General features: G+C 35.6%; 1 protein-coding gene and 1 long non-coding RNA gene across 2 annotated transcripts; both read right to left on the reverse strand.

Moving 5' to 3' along the window:
* Window positions 1-4,081: 4,081 nt before the first annotated feature.
* Window positions 4,082-6,332, reverse strand: LOC140037062 (RNA pseudouridine synthase 1-like). The gene is made up of 2 exons (XM_072080960.1): window positions 5,947-6,332; window positions 4,082-4,909 (listed from the first exon to the last, which is right to left on the reverse strand). Exons 1-2 carry the CDS (start codon window positions 6,317-6,319, stop codon window positions 4,224-4,226), a joined length of 1,059 nt encoding a protein of 352 aa, XP_071937061.1. The 5' UTR covers window positions 6,320-6,332; the 3' UTR covers window positions 4,082-4,223.
* Window positions 6,333-12,327: 5,995 nt separating this feature from the next.
* Window positions 12,328-17,240, reverse strand: LOC140037064 (uncharacterized). Its single transcript, XR_011840955.1, has 3 exons — window positions 16,504-17,240; window positions 13,860-13,936; window positions 12,328-12,597 (listed from the first exon to the last, which is right to left on the reverse strand). It is a non-coding gene; the product is annotated as an uncharacterized lncRNA (long non-coding RNA).
* Between the last annotated feature and the right edge of the window lie 2,264 nt (window positions 17,241-19,504).

Raw genomic sequence — 19,504 nt, forward strand, 5'->3', positions numbered from 1 at the left:
TCCAATTATCAAGATAAAGGTTTTACAACCTATAACATTCATGATTCACAGTTTACATTTTTTTTTTTTGAAGGGCACTTAAACCTTTACTCAATCACATAGTAAGGACCATAACACCACTTGGTCCTATCTTGCTCCTTTGTAGAGACCACGTGAATTGGCTCTAAATTTCATTGCTACAAGCAATCATTTAACTTTCAAACCAGTCCCACAGTCCGGCATCCTAAATATTTAAGCCTACGATACACTACAAAGATCTGAACCCTAAGCTCTGATACCAACTGTGACGCCCCCACTTCTCCCTAAGGCGAACCAAAGGGTATCCGCGGGACGCCTGCCCAGCTCTCGCCGGGACTCACTACAATCGATCATTCAAAAGCTCGAAATACTTTAAGTAACCTCAATACATAATTAAAGTACTTCGAATATCTCACACTTACAATTATGCAGCTGTCAAGCTTAAATACAACCCAATGGAAAAGGGGTACTATAGCCATCCGTTATAATATAACTTAAAGTCTTCAAAAGAAAACAATCTAGTACTACTCACGAGCACCCTTGGTGTCGAACCCTGTAAAAGAAATCCACAACGTGGTATGAGCTACACAGCCCAGTGAGCTTCCAAGACACTCTAACAGTTCAAATAAATCAAATAAGTTGGGCATATCATACGCATGGTTCAAGGTTACACAATGGCATGTTATCATGAGGCAATAATCATTGTACAGGTAATTTGAGCATATCATAGGTATGTCACGTTTTCATAAAACGGTTATCATTATGTAAAATAAACACACATTGAAGGATACGGTGTTCCAGTGGAACTCTGTCGGTCATCTGCACCTTATGACTTCCGGATCCCCTCGGTTTGACTGGCCATCACCTTATCCCTCCAGTGGTAATACTCGAGTATACCGAAACGGTTGTCCAGGGTTCCAACCTAACCGACCGAGCCCAGTCCTGGCTCGAGTAGGTCAGTAACCGAGGCAGGGCCCAAATTCAGCTTAGAGCTTACAACATGCACAAGTAATCAAGTAATTCGGCAAAAGGTAAAATTCATCATTTGAGTAGGTCGAGTGAGGTAAAGTATACACTCGCCTAACAATGATGGACAACTTCATATAACATGCGATTCATGATAATCAAGTGATCAAGTAAGTTGGTGATCACGTAAGCAGATAATCAAGTAAGCAAGTAGCCGAATGGATTAGAAAACGGTAAGTAAACACGGTAAACGGTAAACGGTGGTAATTACGGTTAATTGGCAGACATATGTCATTTTAATAGGCCACCATTGGCCGATTTTCACTTTTTCCACATAAGGGTCGAGGAGATTCACTCCAACCGACTTATGCTGTCATAGCATAATTAATCATTTAAACACATCATGTAGATATGCTCTCCAAACATTTCATATCTAGTATTTCAAGTAATCACATAAATATGCTCTTTAAGCATTTCATATCGAATAGTTCAAATATACATATTTCAGGTATTTCATGTCAAGTAATTCAAGTATACCTTATTCAGATATGCATGAGTGTGGTAAATACTTAACATATAGCACTTAACACTTAATAATCATGGGTTATGCATGTCATAGACTTATTCCAATTACGTATTCCTATATGGAACACTCACCTATAGCAACAAGAGAGTAATACTCAAACAAGTGTCTAGGCGTCCACTTCGAGTTCTTCTTGAAGGTCCCCTTGAGCGCCTGAGCAAATAACCATTAACTATTATACACTATCACTTAGAACTCCTACTTATCAAAGAAGGTTGTACAATCTAAAGGGAATTCATGAATTGGGCCTTAATTATTAATAATCGAGGCTCAAGAGTAAAGTTTTAAAGTCTAAAGAAAGAGACTAACATTTTTCATGAAATCGAGTTCAAAATGTTCAATCGGTATCGAGAAAAGAAGGCAAGTTTCCAAAATCTCATTTCTAAGAAATTGTCAAATTTTAGCTTTGGGTGTCAATTCTAGAAAAATCGTATCTTGCACTACGTAGGTCCAAAATTGGAAAGCTTGATACCATTGGAAACTACATTCCGAGTACTACAAGTTTCTAGAAGACACTTTTCCATGATTCCAAATGGAAGGTATTCAAAAGTTGGATCAAAGTTACAGCTGTAGAATACTAAGACAGTTTCAAGGTTGGTTTTTGGCCAATTTTGGAAATTCAGTAAAATTCACTTGTTTTGAACTAACCTTTGAAATTTGGAAATCAAATAGTGTTACAATCCAAGAGTATAACAATACAAGCGGATTGAGAAATGGAGTTTCGAGCACCAAGATATAGTAGCCCCAAGTTGAGGAAGATTCAAGACTGAAGAAGAATTTCCAGTTTTGAACCTCCAACACTAGAAATTTAATTCGGTATCGAAACGAACTTGGATTGGTACCAAAATTGGCAGTATTTTACTCCCATATGAAAGGTACCACTCTATCAAATTTCAGGGAAAAATACTTTCGGTAAGGGTGGAAAAATTATCAAGCCTGAGCTGAGCTAACAGTTGATTAGGCTTGTACTGAATATTGTGTTTGAGTATGAGGGCGACCCAAATTCAATGTCTTAAACTCAACCAAGTAGGGATATGTTTGATAATCTCATGGTTAGTGTGACGTTTGATCGTTGTAGAAAGACAGGAGATAAATCAATAAGAAGAATTTCAAACTGCAGTCAAGCCTTGGCCAGGTCCACATACTCTCAGAACCAAATCAGTCTAGGAGAAAGAACTTTAACATGAACTCAAGCCCAAGCCATTCAATTGAAGCTGGTTTGCTTCTTGCTCTAACTAGTCTGAAGCAGCAACAGGCAAATTCAGCTAAGTGAGAAAAGTAACCCAATCAAACAACTAGACGGAGTGTTTACTGAGTACTCTTCAAACTGAGAAACTGAACACCACCCACTCTTCCTTGTAAACCAGTAAACTACCCAGTAAAACAAGGCTTGCAGTATCAATCAACGACTTCTTTAGATACTGGGGCATGATTAGGTAACAAAGTATGCTATATTGAGTATAGAAGCACTGATTTTTCCTGAAAAAGGTGCTATTTGACATTCAGTAATTATTGTTTTACTCGGTGAATTCTCAATTACTTTGGATAAGAAAGGCTAATTCAAAATTTATGTTGAACAGACAGAATAACACCCCAGGATAGCTCCAATTCTTTGGCGCCTCCCACCTCTTACAAGTATACATCCAGAACAGTAAGTCATTTTATGTAAACAAGATCAAGGCCAACATTCTCATTAAGTGAAGTCAACTGTCAGAATAAGGTTCCTCTAACTCTTGTACATTTCAACTCAAGGATGCCAAAATTTATAACCACAGAAAGAACAAAATCTTACCAATTAATAGAAAAAATTTAGATCCACTGACCAGTTCATAGGAAACCACTTAGCAGCTCTTTTCCTGCTTCTATTATGATACATTTTGTTAACAAGGAGTTTTTTTTCCTCTTTGGGAGAGGGGACAGGGTATCAGTTAGGTACATCTATATTCATTTTTATACCATATATCCTTGTTAGATAATTATTTAACCCAATATGTAGTCACCTTCTCATAGTCCTGAAGTCTTTGAGAATGAGCATCTTATTGTTAAGACCAGCTTGTAATATAGGTAGATAATGACAAGCTCCCATTCATCAAATTAACAGAGAAAGAGGTGACTTCTTTAAGTGTCTTACGCAGTGATGGGTAACTTCTATAACCTGACAATAATTTTATTGGAAGGCAGAGATATTCAAAAAAGCAATTGTTTTGAAAGTAGAAACATTCAAAAGTACATTGACCAGAAGATGCATGAGATTCATCAATACCATTTTGATGTTATCTAGCCTTTTAAAAATTTCTGTTGCACTAACAACAATCATATGGTTATGTTATTGTACAATTTATTAACAAAATATTGTCTTGCAAGCCTGTCAGAATCAGAATTATGCAGCAACCAGATGCACAGGTAAAGTATTTTGCACAAAATCCAATTCTAGTGATTTCACCAAGAATATCCATCAGTTTCTAGTTAAAAAAGGAATAAGCACAAACCTTATATCATCGACAGCAATACACAGATGCAATAAGTTATCTCATTAAGCAGCGCACCAAAACCTTCTGCGGCTTGTTAATAATGAATGTAAATCAGGACTAATGTGCTATTGTGGAACTGAACAGGAGTAGTATCTTGCTACATGATTCCTAGAACTTTGAAAGCTTTAGTTTGTCCACAATGGCTCAGACTCAAAAAATTGGCAAGCCCACGATGGTAGAGGTGCTTGAATTAACACATTTTCAGCAGTAACAGGATGCTCAAAGGACAAGCTCTCTGCGTGAAGCTCATGACCATCATATGTTCTTTCTTTCCACTCATAGGCACCTTCATATTTTACATCCCCTCTAATAGGCATTCCCAGGTACTGGCAGTGCAAGCGAATTTGATGTGTTCTTCCACTCTTGGGGTATGCTCTTACCAAAATCTCATCTTTCTTCAAGTTGCAATCAATTTCAGATTTCTGTTCAATAATCATAACTTCTGATATGTCTCTTCCTGATTCAGAAAACTCTTTAAATTGCCCCTGCCCATTTACTGATAGCACTTCAAATAAGGTTTCCATATCCTTGACAATTGATCCGCCTGGTAGTGTCTTGCCCACATCTGAAGCAGCATAAACACGCCAGGCTCCGTACCTTGATCGTCCATGACCGGACTTCATTGTGATATTTACCCATTTTGGAGCTTGACCAACACAGGAAGCTATGTATGTTTTCCTGACCTTGTGTTCTGTAAAAGCTTTTACAAGCTTGGCAGCCACTTTATGTGACTTGGTAATTATCATGATACCACTAGTGTCACGATCAAGTCTATTAGCTAGATGAAGCTCCGTCAGCTTCACTTCAGTCCCTGGAAATCAAATTACAGGAAACTTGACCTCAGATGATGATATTTAACCACCCTATCCAATTATAATACTTTTTTTTTAAATTTTCTGAGCCCGATTGTAACACTAACTTCTTCACTATTTTGTTTCATTTGACAATTATCAGAATGCATCCAACATAATGGCAAAATCTAAAGAAAAATCAACATTGCAGTTGGATTTATTAGACTGTCCATCAAATAACGAATTCGGAGGTTGTAAAGCCAAAACTAACTTAGTTTCTGAAGTATAAATAATGACAACATCTAGAGAAAAATAAACATTGGATTTCTTAGAATGCCAATGAAATAAAGTATTCAGAGGTTATCAAGCCACAACTAATTTAGTTTTACACTTTTACTCTCATTCCAACCCTTAGTCAACCATCTTACCCTTTAATTTTGACTGTCAACCGAAGATTACTAAACTGTGAGAGCATTTACAAATCTGTAAGAGTAATTAAGCCCTCCTCCTCTTACCTTCCCTACTAGTCATCCAAATTCAAAAACCATGGAAAAGGCAAAATATTGTGCACATCTTCCATCTCTATCTCTCTCACACTGTCACACACCTAACTATCTTTATTACTCATCCTGCTTTCAATTAAGCACTTAGCCCCCAAACTTCACTTTTTTTTTCTTTTCGTTTCTTTCTAGATCCATTACTCGTTAATACACATTCCATCAAATGTAAAGAAGAAGTTCAAGAGGTAGAGCAATTTGGTAGCAATATTCTCAACTCAAAGAATATGACAAAAGGATTAATTTTGTATATACTACGATATAAACAACTTCTTACATTGGCAGGGGTTGAATTCATCACACACGACAATCATTCCTACTTGGAATTTCTGTACACGTAGCATTGTATCTACGAACCCCATATAATCTAAACTTTTAATCAACGCTACTAAATTATGAAACTACAAACCCATTCAACAGCAACTGCAAAACAATAATACTAATATCAAATAAAATAAAAATTCCAAATTTTTAGGAGCTGAATTATGCCCCTACTTTACCTGAGTCAGTGGAATCGGTGAGTAGGCTCGGGACAGCAGACAAGACATTCTCACAGTAAATCCCTTGAGGCTTGTTAATAGCAATGAGCCACTGGTCTTCAAAAAGCACATGATTTCTTGAAAGAGAAAAAAGGGACGATCTTGAAGAAGCAGTTAAGGCTCTGTTGAGCTCTATGTTCTTGGATATGGAGGGCAGTGGTGGGGACAGGGGTACTGGGTAATTTTGGAGACTTGTGGGGTCGTTTTTGACCTGGGAATCGATGGAATCCAAGTGGGTCTTGGTCGCCATTGAGAGGAAACGCAGGGGTTTGGAGAAAGATGCAGAGAGGAGATTGGCTGAAGGAAGATGGCGGACCAAGGGCATTATGGTCATTTAGTAAATTGAAATGGAGGTTTTCCTTTATTCCTGGAATTGAAATTTTGGTAAATACATATTTTACTTTTCTCCACTACTCCTCTGGCAAGCTTTTTATTTTCTTATTAGACTAGTAAATTATCTATACCATATATGAATGGAAAGGAGCTTTTGGTCTAAATCGTAAATAATAATTTGTTACTTTATATATTTTTAAAAATTATCCTAATATCTCATTTTGTCTCTCTCCTTGTAAGTTCTAATGAAGTATTTTTCTTAATGGAATTTAAACTATTTAGTAAATCTTAAATTTTTATTTAGAAACTACAAGTTATGGCTATTACCAAATAAGTATCTATCTAAACATTTTATTATTAAATCAATGGTGATAATATAAAAACGATTATTAAGAGTCTGTTCTCATTTGATTATTCATATTGATTTCAGATTTGATGTTAAATAATTAGTTTTTATGATGTCATTGTCTATCTTTTTAGATTTCAAATTTTCTAATAATAAAAAAAGTTAAAATTTAGAATTTATTCAAGGATGATTTTGATTTTTTTTTATAACAAAACATATTTCATTAACGAATTGCTGGAAATCGTCCAGCACGATTGATATACATCATTGCCCTAATGGCAGATAAAACATACACTAAAATTGTAGATTTGTAATTTAACAGATACAAAAGACCTGATAAATTAAGAACAGATTTAAAAAGTACCATCAATTTTAAAATCATCCTCTCATAGAATAAATCACTGCAGCCCACTCTATGCATGTAACAATCGTCAGATCTGCCAATCAACAGTTGTAATCTCCAATAAAGATAATGAGATCTGTCGACATAGACCCAAATATGAAATAAATTCAGATCTCCCAGATCTGAAGTAAATTCAAATTTAAATAACAAAACAATGAAAAATAACACAAAATCTCACTAGGAACCCAAGGAGAAATAGTTATCTCCCACTAAGAAAATTTAAGAGAAACTTTATTAGGAAAATAACAAAAACAAAATCTATGGAAGGAAAAAAGGGAGACCAAGAAAATAATAAAAACGAAACCTATGGTGATCTTCCTCCCGAAGAGAAAGGAATTTAGAGAAAAGAAGCAGTAAAAAGAAGTTGGACCTGGATAGGATGATTCTGATTTAATCATTTTTTATCATTAGGTTTTCAAAAATCTGCAGAAAATGTCAACAAGTCTTGAATGAAACTTTTAGAATCTTGAAAGAATTGTTATAAACCGAACTATTTGAGTTCGTCTTGCGTGTATATCCATTTTCTTATGGATTCATGCTTATCTGACACTTCCAGTTGATATAATCAGAGACTAATTCCTGTTTTTACCACTAAGTTATCCTTCTATGATTGTTTGTTTGCATTTGCAGACTGCATTAGCAAAATCCAAATTAATACAAAACCTTACTACAATACAAAATCCAACTATTCTTTGATCATTGTCCACAATAGGTATTAAAAATGTTAAACTTTTGTTTGTTTCAGAGAGCAAGGTTCTGGCGTCACTTGACACATTTCCTTGGAATATACGGTCTTACCATGACCAGAAAACACAAGCCAAAAGGAACTGATGATAAAATCAGAATTCGATCCCAATTTTGCACGTTAGGGTATTTGACCATCTAAAATCATTAAAAACGCAAAAGCCGCCAATGAGAATGTTTTCATGCTACTTCCAAATAAATAGTACAAGCATTGTTTTCTCTAATGAAGGAAAATTACTTACTGCACAAATGCCTTTCCAAAGTTAGAAGTATAACCAAATTTTATGCAAATTATGAGAAATTTGTTATCATGACTAGAGCTGAAAAATGAAGTAACTACTCGATACTCGAATCAAGCTCCCTCAAGTTTGATTTGCTAATTAGTCAATTTAAACTTGAATGGTATTTTGTATTCGATAACTTTCAAATTCGATAGAAAATTCGCTTAATCTCGATTCGATAATAACTAAACAAGTCAGAGTTGAATAAAATTTCAAACTCGTCAAAATAATCAAACAAGGTTTAATACTCGGGTATTTGATTTAATTAGACTTGCTTACCCTTCTAATCTTTACAAAGATAATGTAGGAAGATTTGATTGCAGTTATTAAATTTGTAATTAAGCTTGCCAACTGTATACTATGCCAAATGTCCATCGTAATTCCTCTATCTTAATCAAGTGTGAAATGGAAAGGATCATGTTAGGTGCCATCTTTCCTTCACGTAGCTTCCAACTTATCTTAAAAATTCATGCCAATTCTTGTCAATTTGTGCATGAACTCATCTCTCCTATCACCATTCCACCGATAGCGATACCATTAATCTTGCTAATAAAATTGATAAAGACAAGCCGACACAGACGACCTAACCGGTTATTCCTCCATAACAGCTCTTCCAAAAGCAAAATGCCAACTTCTTTGGACGTTTTCCTCTACCATCTTGCCCTATTAAAAAGTTCTCTTGCCATCACTTATACCAAATCTACCTTCATTTTTAAGGTTTAGTCTTTAAGCAGTTCTTCTTGGACTTTGTACCGAGGTCGCCGATTCTCCTCCCTGATACGTCATTTTGATTCTGCTAGGAGGCTGCAAAATCCTTAAACCAAAAAGCAAACTGACAAGGACTTCATCGTTTATATAGGCAAATATTCAACCCTTCAAAGCCCTCAAACTTCATTGCTATACATCTCCTTGAAGGGTATTATTCTTGAGGTGTTTATAGCCATTCTTGCTCAGATGGGACGCCAAGATGGTGATCCTGCTGGAGCCATTGTTGGTCCTTCCATTGCTTTGCTACAAGAAAGATTCAAGAAGCTGGAAAGAATAAAGGAGAAGAGACAAGAGGAGAGACAAATGAGTACGTTCTCATCAATATCAGAGGCCAAACGAATTATCGTCCCAACAAACTACAACAACGACAACAACAACTCCTTCTCTGAGGATCATCATCAAATGTTTCTTCCATCAAGACCAGCTGCGCCTTTTCATCAAGATCCACTTTCCTTGGAACTAAACTTGAACAACAAGCATGCAGATTATCGATCTCTCAAGAGCAGTGGTACTACTCGACCTTCATTTAGTGCCTTATGGTCTGCTCATGACAAAAGGGGTGTGAAAAGACCACAAAAGCCTGACGTTTCTGATGTTGATACTACACTTCATCTGTAAAATTTTTTTTTTTGGGGGTTGAATTTTGTGTATCTTTTCCCTTTTTTTTTATCCTGCTTAATTTGTCACTTTGAGGAGGTGGCAGAATAAAGGAATATTTGTTTGTAGTCATGTTTTCTTATATTGAACTATACACGTTCATACAGGTACTTATTCATGCATCATAAACCTCGACTATGTTTGGATTGAAGATTATATTGAAAAGGTTTTTGGAATATGATATTATAGCACTTTTTTATGATGTGATAAATAAAAAAATATTGTAATAATTTTTCAAAAACTGAGGATTCTTTCAGTTATATATTTACAGCACAGATTATAAAACCAACAGTGATATTTTTTCATGTTTTATTTGTTTATAAAAATAAAAAAGAAAAAGCCGTATGGAATCATGTTTACGGGGGTTTTGGCTTTCTTCTTCTTTTTTTTTTTTTTGCGCTTTTTTAGTGTAAGTAAGTGGGAGATTTGAAAATCAGATTTCTCACTTACAGTCCCTTCTCCTATATCATCCAACCCATCCCTTCTCGAGTTAAAACTTGAAAGCATATATATTGCATATATTTCTTTAAATTAGAATGAAAAAAAAAAAGACAAAAAGGATAACTCGAGAGGTGACAACATGATATGGTTTCACCAAAAAAGTCAATTATAAAGAACACAACTTGAAACTTTTAAATTATTTTGTATTAACTCAATAAAACAGTATATGCAAGTGTTCAGTTATATATCAAGAAAGAAAAAACAACATAAGAGTGCATTATACCTAGATGGCACTCCTCATTTAGTTTGATTTTCTAAGTCACATAATCTAAAAATACAACTGAATTGAAAAAAAAAATTTAATTGAAGTGTATCTTGTAATATTACTTTTTGTGATGCATTGCTCAAACTAATTGAAAATCACTTAACTTTGCCAGTTACTTCTGAATAAAAAGACTATAGTACTCATAAAATAAATTTGTCAGCAGCATATGTGAAGCCTTTTGATTCAGGATTATATGGAAAAACTTATAGGCTTGAGACTGATTCCATCATAGTGCCATACTTTGATGGTTTAGGGCAATATCCATTTAGGGTAATATCCAAGTACAATGAATTATTAAATTTAGAAGATAAATTACGAATTAGTCAGATTTCAGGGAGCATCCTGCAACTCATCCTAGAAAAATATGGGGCTGAGTTTGACAGGACTGTCATTAAACATACATTTTGGGAATTATATTCTAAATAATAGTTTAAGAAAAAAAAATTTATCTTCATCTTACATTTGTTACTATCTTCAACTGAAATTTGTAATTTCAGGCACTTTGTTTTTTGCGGAGAGTGGTTAGGAAATGTTTTAATAGTGTGAAGAAATGATATATTTTTTTCAATGTTGAACCTTGAAATTTAAAGCATATTATCCTTATTCTCTCGTTCTTTCTCTATCTCTTCCTTGTACTACAAAATGTTGAACTTTCTAAAAAAACTAGGAGTGATGAAAATGAAAATTATTTGCTACGTAAAAAAAATACGAATGTGCAAATATTGTGCCTATTGACTTGCTTGCAAAATTAAAATTTAAAATTACTTAGTTCGTTGTTCCTAATTTTCAATTTTTTTTGCCTCTCAACATTTTAACATATACTAGTGAAAAATGCACATCCTATGTGTGTGTGAATTAAAAAAAAAATTATAAGAAAAAATAATGAGCAATTATTAAAAGGTTTTATTAGGTTGTGTAATGGATTTTTTTAATATTGTTAAATAAAGAAAAGAAAAAAGAAAAAGAAGTTATTGGCTGTTATTGAAGGTTTCTACTATTTAGTTTTCTAAGGATGGCAAACAAAGAAAAAGAAAAAGTGACGAAAAAGTTTAGGTAAAATACACAGAACCCCTCTATGGTTTCGCGAAAAGACACGAAACCCCCCTATCGTTTAGAAACATACACATAAACGCCCTAAACTTCATAACTAAAGTGGAAATAGACTTCTTAACAAGCTAAGTTACCAGCTGCAGGTCGAATACCCAAAATACCCTCATTTATAATAGAGAGGGAGAGAGGATGAACAATTGACTCTTTTCTCGTTCATCCTGTGTAAGGAAAAAGACCCTAAGACAAGGGATTTGTATACTAAATTGTTGCTGAAATATCGTGAATTTGAGTTGAAAACGCCGTGGCTGCATTCGGTCGCGAAGAAGGGAAAGACAGATTGGTGAGGAAATCTGATCGTGAAGCTTGTTCGACATTTCTAGGTAAGAATCAGAACTTATTGTTCAATATTCAGTCCATTTAATATTTAGGATTTGTAATCCTTTTCCAATTTGTTTATTCCTTTTCCACATTACCCCATATCTGTCATTTTAGAGTTGGTGGTCCATATTTAGGTGATTTATCAGAGAAAATGGGGTTTAAAAATGTAAAGATCTTAACTTTTTTAACTTTTTTTGGAGAATGCGGGTCTTTTTTGGAGTATGTGGTTGATGTCAGGAGGAAATAATATGTGTCAGGTTTGGAATTGACTACAAATCAGATTTCACTTAATAATCTGATTGTTGTTATAACTAATTATTGTTATAATTTGAAAGTGTGATGTAGCTTAATATAGTTTATTAATCTATATTTGAATTCTAAAAGTGTTGAATAAATAATTTAGGTTGGGGACTGTGGCGACCCCACTTCCCCCTAAGGCGAACCAGAGGATTGGCGGGCCGTCTGCCTAACTCTCGCCAGGACTCATGCAAGCAAGCTAGTCAAATCCTTCCGAAGTATAACCTAGATTATTACAACATCGTTTCTCTCCAAATAAATCAATTACTAAAACCACATTAACTTCAGAGATAACAGTATTATAGGATAGCTAATCATCGATTCTTAAACCTTACGCATTACAAATCACTGAATAAATTCCGACAATCCCAAATAACAAATTCATATAAGCTACATAACAAGTCTAGGTTTTACACTTTTCCAGCTTCAAGTGGCAATCCAAGACAAAAATTCGCCTAAATTTAACATATTCCCAATCCGATCTATGTAAATATAATTATACATTACAAGCCGCAAAGCGAAGTCATAAGATTCAATTACATTCATAAGAAAATACAACTAGGTTTCAGATCGGCCCATTTGCCAGGACCTGTCAGGAAAAATAAATGACGTGGGGTGAGCTACACAACCCAGTGAGGTTCCAAGACACTCTAACAGTTCAAACAAATCAAGAAAGTCGGGCATATCATATGTAATGGTTCAACGTTACATAATGGCATGTTATCATGAGGTGATAATCATTATACGGTAATTTGAGACATTTATCATGGTATGAGACATTGAGCATGTATAGTTCATGATTTCATGTTGGTATTTTAGCATGAAATAATTGTTATGATACAAGGTAAACATATACTGTAGGATACGGTGTTCCAGTGGAACTTCATCGGTCATCTGCACCTTATGACTTCCGGATCCCCTCGGTTTGACTGGCCATCACCTTATCCCTCCAGTGGTAGTACTCGAGTATACCGAAACGGTTGTCCAGGGTTTCAACCTACCCGACCGAGCCCAGTCCTGGCTCGAGTAGGTCAGTAACCGAGGCAGGGCCCAAGTTCAGCTTAGAGCTTACAGCATGCACAGGTAACCAAGCAATTCGACAAAAGGTAAAATTCATCATTTGAGTAGGTCAAGTGAGGTAAAGTACACACTCGCCTATCAATGATAGACAATTTCATATAACATGTGATTCATGATAATCAAGTAATCAAGTGGATACTTAGCACGTAAGCACGTAAGCAATACAAGTTGATTTCATGGAAGCATGTAATTCACAGATATCGAATAGTCATGTGGGTTGGTAAACGGTTAACGGTTGAGTAGTGACGGTTATTTGACAGGCATTTGCCATATTAATAGGCCATCATTGGCCGTTATCTTATTTTTATCACGCGAGAGTCGAGGAGATTCACAACACGTAAACTGGTCGAAGGATTCACCCCAACGACGTCACAACACGTAAGATATTTACGAAAACATTTCACACAAGTCACCACTCGAAAGGCTAGTGTGATAAAGTACACACTGCTCATTTCGATGGATCAAAAATCGTTTTCTAAATTATCACATATCGAGTCAAGAAAGCACTTTAACCAAATAAGTATAGAACAAGCAGGGATACTCATTTTACAAAACCAAGTAGGCTAAGCAAGTAATCTAGCAAATTAAACATGTATCGAGTTTATATAGTCATTTGATATGGTTAATCATTTAACCAATTCATGTCGGTATACAATGCAAGTATTCATTATTTATATAGACATGAGTATGGTAAAAACTTAACACTTAATAATCATGAAATGAGCATGTCCTAGACTTATTCAATTACGTATTCCTATATGGAACACTCACCTAGCAACAAGAGCAATAGGTTCAATTTGAAGTTCAAGCGTCCTCTGTCGGATCCTCTTGAAGGTTCTCGTGTGCGCCTGAACAAATAGTAATAGTCTATCATTTATAATCCTTACTATTGATGAAGATCGTATCATAGTACAATCTTAGGAAAAATCTCGTGAAACAAACCTTAATTATCCTAAATCGAGATTCTCCAGCGGGGTTTCAAGGTACAAGAGAAATTAAGTCTACATCATGAAAATCAAGGATAAAACATTTGAATAATATCGAAGGAATAAGGAGTACTTGAAAAACTCCCTTCTGTGGAATTCAGAAAATTTTCAGTTTTGATACGATACTTTGAAAAATCGTATCTCACATTCTACATGTCAAAAATTAGAAAGATTGGTACCAATGGAAATCTCTTCCAAAGTACTAAAAGTTCCTAGAATACACTTTTCTAAGATTCCACATGGAAAGCATTCAAAAATAAGCTCAAAATCTCTGTTTTGGTTCATAAGGCAGATTTAAGTTGGTTTTTTGCCAATTTTGAAAACTCGGCAAAATTCACTTGATTGGAACTAGCCTTTGAAATTTGTAACTCAATTAGTGTTGTAAACCAAGAGTATAACAAAACAGACAGAATGAGAAACAGAGTTTTGAGCACCAAGATACGGTAGCTCAAAGTTACTAAAATTTTCTTGTTAAACAAAGGTTTTCAAACTCAAGTCATAAATTTTGGTAATTTATTTGAGTCATGAAACGGTCTCAGAATAACACCATAATTAGCAGTATAATACTACCATATAAGGGCTATTCCTCTGTCAAATTTCATAGAAAAATATGCACGGGAAGTCACTTAACAAAATCACTCAAGTTTCCAAAATTTTAAGGCAAGGCTGCTTTGTGTATGAAAATTTCCTTTTCTAAACTTTTGACCAAGAGAAAATCCTCTAAAGATGGTTCATTTGTATAGGCAAAATCTAAAGAACATTCATGGTACCTTTGGTGGGTGTTTAACACCAAGAAATTTAATTAGCAAGTCTATACCAAGCCTTGCATCAAATCTGTCCAAAAGTTAGGATTTCCAAGAGCAGGGCAGGTTCCGTATTTTGATCACAAATCACTCAATTTAACTCGGAATTGAGTATGGTTGGTGGCGTTGGAAAATACATTTGTAGGGCTATAATTTCACAGAAGAAATCATTTTCAAATTCCATTCACAAACAACTCGTTTTTGAGCATCAAGATACAAGTCCTGTCCTGTCTCCTAGAGAGAAATGAAACAGGACAGTGATTTTCAATCGAATGGTGTGGCTTACTCAAGTGGAACCAGAATGTGCATTTGGTACCAATGGAAAGCTAGGAATGTCTAGTTTCAAATGCCACTGACGGCACTCAATTTTGACATCGGAGTACAGAGTTATGGCCAAAACAATCTGGCTGTCTAGTAGTGACGGGAATCATTTCCCAGTTTTGGCAGATTTTCTAAATCTCAACACACACTCACCCGAATTACGTAAAATTTCGAGGAAACTTTAAACACAGCCTATATTTCACATTTGCATCAGAAACAAGTCAATTGGCCTTCAAGAAATTACACTAAATTGCACGAAAATAGCAGGGCAGAAACAGCATCTTCACATGCAACTCCTCATTTGACTTCCTTTTCAATTTTTCCACTTAACTCTACTAAATTAGCACTTAATCAACACAATCAGCATCCAATCCTAGCTAATCAGATCATCCAAGTCATTGTGGGATTTCATAGAGCTCACTCACCAATTTTCCAACCAAAATTTGTCGACTTTCCAAGTGTATTTCGGCCGGCTATTTAAACAATTTCACCAAGAATTTAGCACTTGTAAAAAATTACTCAAATGGCCAAGAGTTTCATCAATCATTAGCTCTTAGCATCCAACAATCAATTTTTTCAACAACTTAACCAAAATTTTAACTCAAGAACATAAAAGAAAGTCACGGCAGCTCCACTTCACAAGGAATTCTAGAAATTCAGATTTCCCCTTTTCTTTTTTTTTTCTTTTTTTCTATCCTATCCTCGGCTCAAGCATCACAGGCACGGCTAGATTAATTGACTACCTATCCGTTTTGGTTCCAGAATCAGATTTCAAACCATAGCCAAGTTCGGACAACAACAAAATCACCCATCAACCATAAATTCATTCAATTTCTCCTCGGTTAGCTTGCATGCAAGCGGATTCTGCACTTCTCAATTTTTCTTACCTAATCAAAACTTATTAACATCACGCAAGGTATAATTATCCAGATTTTAATCCGCAGCTGAGTTCGGTCATCTCCAAGAAAGAAAAACAAAACATCAACCAACCAGAATTTTATTTTCTTCCTCTCGGGTAGCTTGCATGCAAGTAGATGCTGATTTCCTTCAATTCTTGCAAAATCAAGACTGATACCCACATGCGAAGCATAATTGTCCAGGTTTTAGTTAGCTAAACATACAATTAAGCTCAGATTATCGAATTACAGTTACAAATTTCCCAGCTCAAACTCTTGGCAGCTTCAATTTTCTTAAGAATCAGAATTTCTGGTGCTTTAACTCATCATCCAACCGCATCATCCTCACATGCAAACTTCAAAACAACATCATCTACCTATAATTAGCTAATCTAAGACCAGATTTTACCTCGGCTTAAGGCTCAAGTTGCGCGACCAGCGGCTGCAAGTTTTCTCTCGTCTCGTCAGTGCAGAGCGCAGCTCACCGTTCCTCCCTCTCTTGCTCAGCTTACACACGGAACAGAGAAGTGTTAGCTAATGAAGAAGCTAGCCAAGCTATCTCTCTCACTCTCTCACTTTTGGCTCACGGTTTCTGCTATCAAAATGAATCAGCCAAGTTCCCCTCTCTGTTTTGATTTGGTTAAATAAGGTTTGTTAGGTATGAGGTTGCAAGCTAAAACAAAGAGGAACCAGAAATATTTTTCCTCTCTTGGTTGAAGATTCTCTCGGCTTACTGATGGGCTTGGGATTTGGTTGATTTGCTTGGCTGTTGCAGGCGGTGGAGTTGATGAAGAAAGTGATGGTTCTCGGTCCCCTTCACCAGCTCGCAGGTGAGACGAATAAAACAACAAGTCTCTCTCTCTTTCCCTCAAGCTTACGGACAGAGACAGAAACGGAAGGCTCTTTTCGCTCTCGGTTCGTGGCCGAGGAGAAAGTGGTAGTGGGGTGTTGTGATGGAGGGGAGCTAGTGTAATGAAATGAATATTGTGGAGATGAGCCGGTAGTTTATAAGATGTAGTGCTGCAGTGGAGAAATGGATCCAGCGAGGATGAAGTGTTGAGATTGAAGCTTGCCCGAGGAGTTTCGATACCTCTTGTTCCTTTTATTGTTCCTCTCTATCGTTAATATCAAGGCAGCCCGCAATGCTTCTTCAGTCGGTAGATTGATAGGTCCTAAGCTTCCCACTCAATTTATAGCCTATTGGTCGTATAATGGATTGGTTAATATGAAGGATTAGTTTAGCCTTTCGACATTAACACATCCAAGTTACCAATCTGAAATTTTCTCCTTAAATCCCTTATTAGCTCCTAATCTTATTTCTATCTCCTTAACCTCACAATTCTTACACATTCGAATTTTTAGGAAATTGATTAAACGAGTAACGTAGCACTAAAATATGTTTAGTTAATCTATGAATTCGTATGTAATAATTTCCAATGGCGGAAATGGAGATAATACGGGCATGGTTAATTTTGAAATGGAGGAGGGCTGATTTGCTCTTTTAGCATCTTATTCGACCTTCCACTTAAATCCTCATTCGTAAGCTAATTCCAAAATTTTACTTCAAATGCAATTTGTTAACCTACTAGTATTTTAATCTCGCAAAAGTTCAATTATCTAAGTTTTTACGTCCTAAGTATACTTAGTATACTTGTATCGATTTTGTCTAAAATTTATCAACTGCATTTTAATACTAAGGTTCCTATTAACCCTTAACATTATTAACGATTAAACTTAGCTATCGGAATTTAAAGAATTTATTTTAAGGCAATAATATTAATCTGACTCTAGAAATACTAATTTAGTATAACAAAACCAATTAATTTAATATTTGGCACAATTGTATTATTTTTCACATAAATTATTATTATTATTTTTTTTTGTTTTAATAACTCAAGAAAATAAAATAAATTCAAAATATATGTAATTTCTCGAATCGATTATTTACTCCAGTCGCGTATTTACTATTTTCACCTAACGAGCCTTCAGAAATTAAATTTCGAAACGAATCGCTTTAAAAATATAACTAAACTATGGATACATTTCATTAGGCCTAAAAAGGTTAGAAAATAATAATCGGAGAAATCGGATGAGTAAATACTTATTTGAGCCAATAAAATAAATAAAATAAGCAAAATTTTCGGGTCCTCACAGGGACCATGTCAGATCCTTTTAGGGCAGTGGATATCCACATGCACTATGGTGGGCGGTTTATACATCATCCCAATATTAGATATACAAGTGATTTAGTGAGAGTGTTTCACAATTGCGACCCTCATGAGTTATCAACATTTTCATTATTGAACCTGTACTCCAAAATTGAAAAGGAAGCGGCATGTGCAAAATTTTGGTATTCCATTCCAGATCATGATGTGGATGTAGGTGTTATCCTAATAAATGATAACGTGAACATAGAATTGTTGACTACCTATTATGAAGGGTTTCCTTATATGCATATATATGTAGAGGCAGGTCAGAGCCCTCTCAAAATTGTCTCACCGGATGGTAAGCTCTTATTCGAAAGAGTGACGAATGATGGTCCACTTGCTTTACCGTACAATGAAGGTTTTTTAGAGATAAATTTAGATCTGACTAGAAAAGGTGCTGGAGCTTCACAAAATCCTGTTGATCTGACTGGTTTTGAACCATATGTTGGTGATGCAAGAGGGCAAGAAAATGATTTAGATGGCCCAACTGCTGTAGAAACTAATGATGGCACACAAAATCCCTTCGAACCAACTAAGAAAAACATAAGAAAGGGTGGTAAAACTCCATCGAGAAAGAGACAAACTGTGATGCAACCTGTGAAGAGAACAGCTAGAAAAACTATCAGAAAATTATTTCAGCAAACAACCAGAATAGATGCTGTCGACAGCCAGCAAGAGGTTTCTTCAGTGAACCAAAGTAAAGAAGAATGTGAAAATCAATGTAACTTTCACAGAACCTTTGTTGAGACCAATCAAGTCAACAATGAACAGCACTGTAACTTTGACAGAACCTCTGTTGAGAAGAATCAAGTTAATAATGAACAGCATCACCACAGTGATGGAAACGAAGAACTTGATCCGGATTGGTTGAGAGAGGGTCTAGAATTTGCAGAAGATGAGGACATCTTTGCAACTGCTGGTTCAACTGTACCTCAAACAAATCAGCAAATTGGTGACTTGAATGAGCAGCAGCAACAACATCAGCAACCACAAGGTGAGGAGTCCACAGCACAACATCAGTAAACTGAAGACTTGAATGAGCAACAGCAACAACATGAGGAAGCACAAGGCGAGGAGTCCACAACACAGTATCAGCATGGAGGAGACCAACCTATTGGCCCTGACAGTGAGGAATGGAATGAACCTGTGACTACAGATGAAGACTTCCTATATTCTGGTGATGAAAATGGGCCTAACTACTCA

Source organism: Coffea arabica, chromosome 2e, assembly GCF_036785885.1.
Source record: "Coffea arabica cultivar ET-39 chromosome 2e, Coffea Arabica ET-39 HiFi, whole genome shotgun sequence".
NCBI classification, from domain to species: Eukaryota; Viridiplantae; Streptophyta; class Magnoliopsida; order Gentianales; family Rubiaceae; genus Coffea; species Coffea arabica.

Bases quoted from the DNA above. Each gene is read 5' to 3' on its own strand.
- LOC140037062 (XM_072080960.1), bottom strand. From the start codon at position 6,319: ATGACCATAATGCCCTTGGTCCGCCATCTTCCTTCAGCCAATCTCCTC. The intron at 4,910-5,946 runs GTAAAGTAGGGG...TTTGATTTCCAG, and splicing joins CACCGATTCCACTGACTCAG to GGACTGAAGTGAAGCTGACG.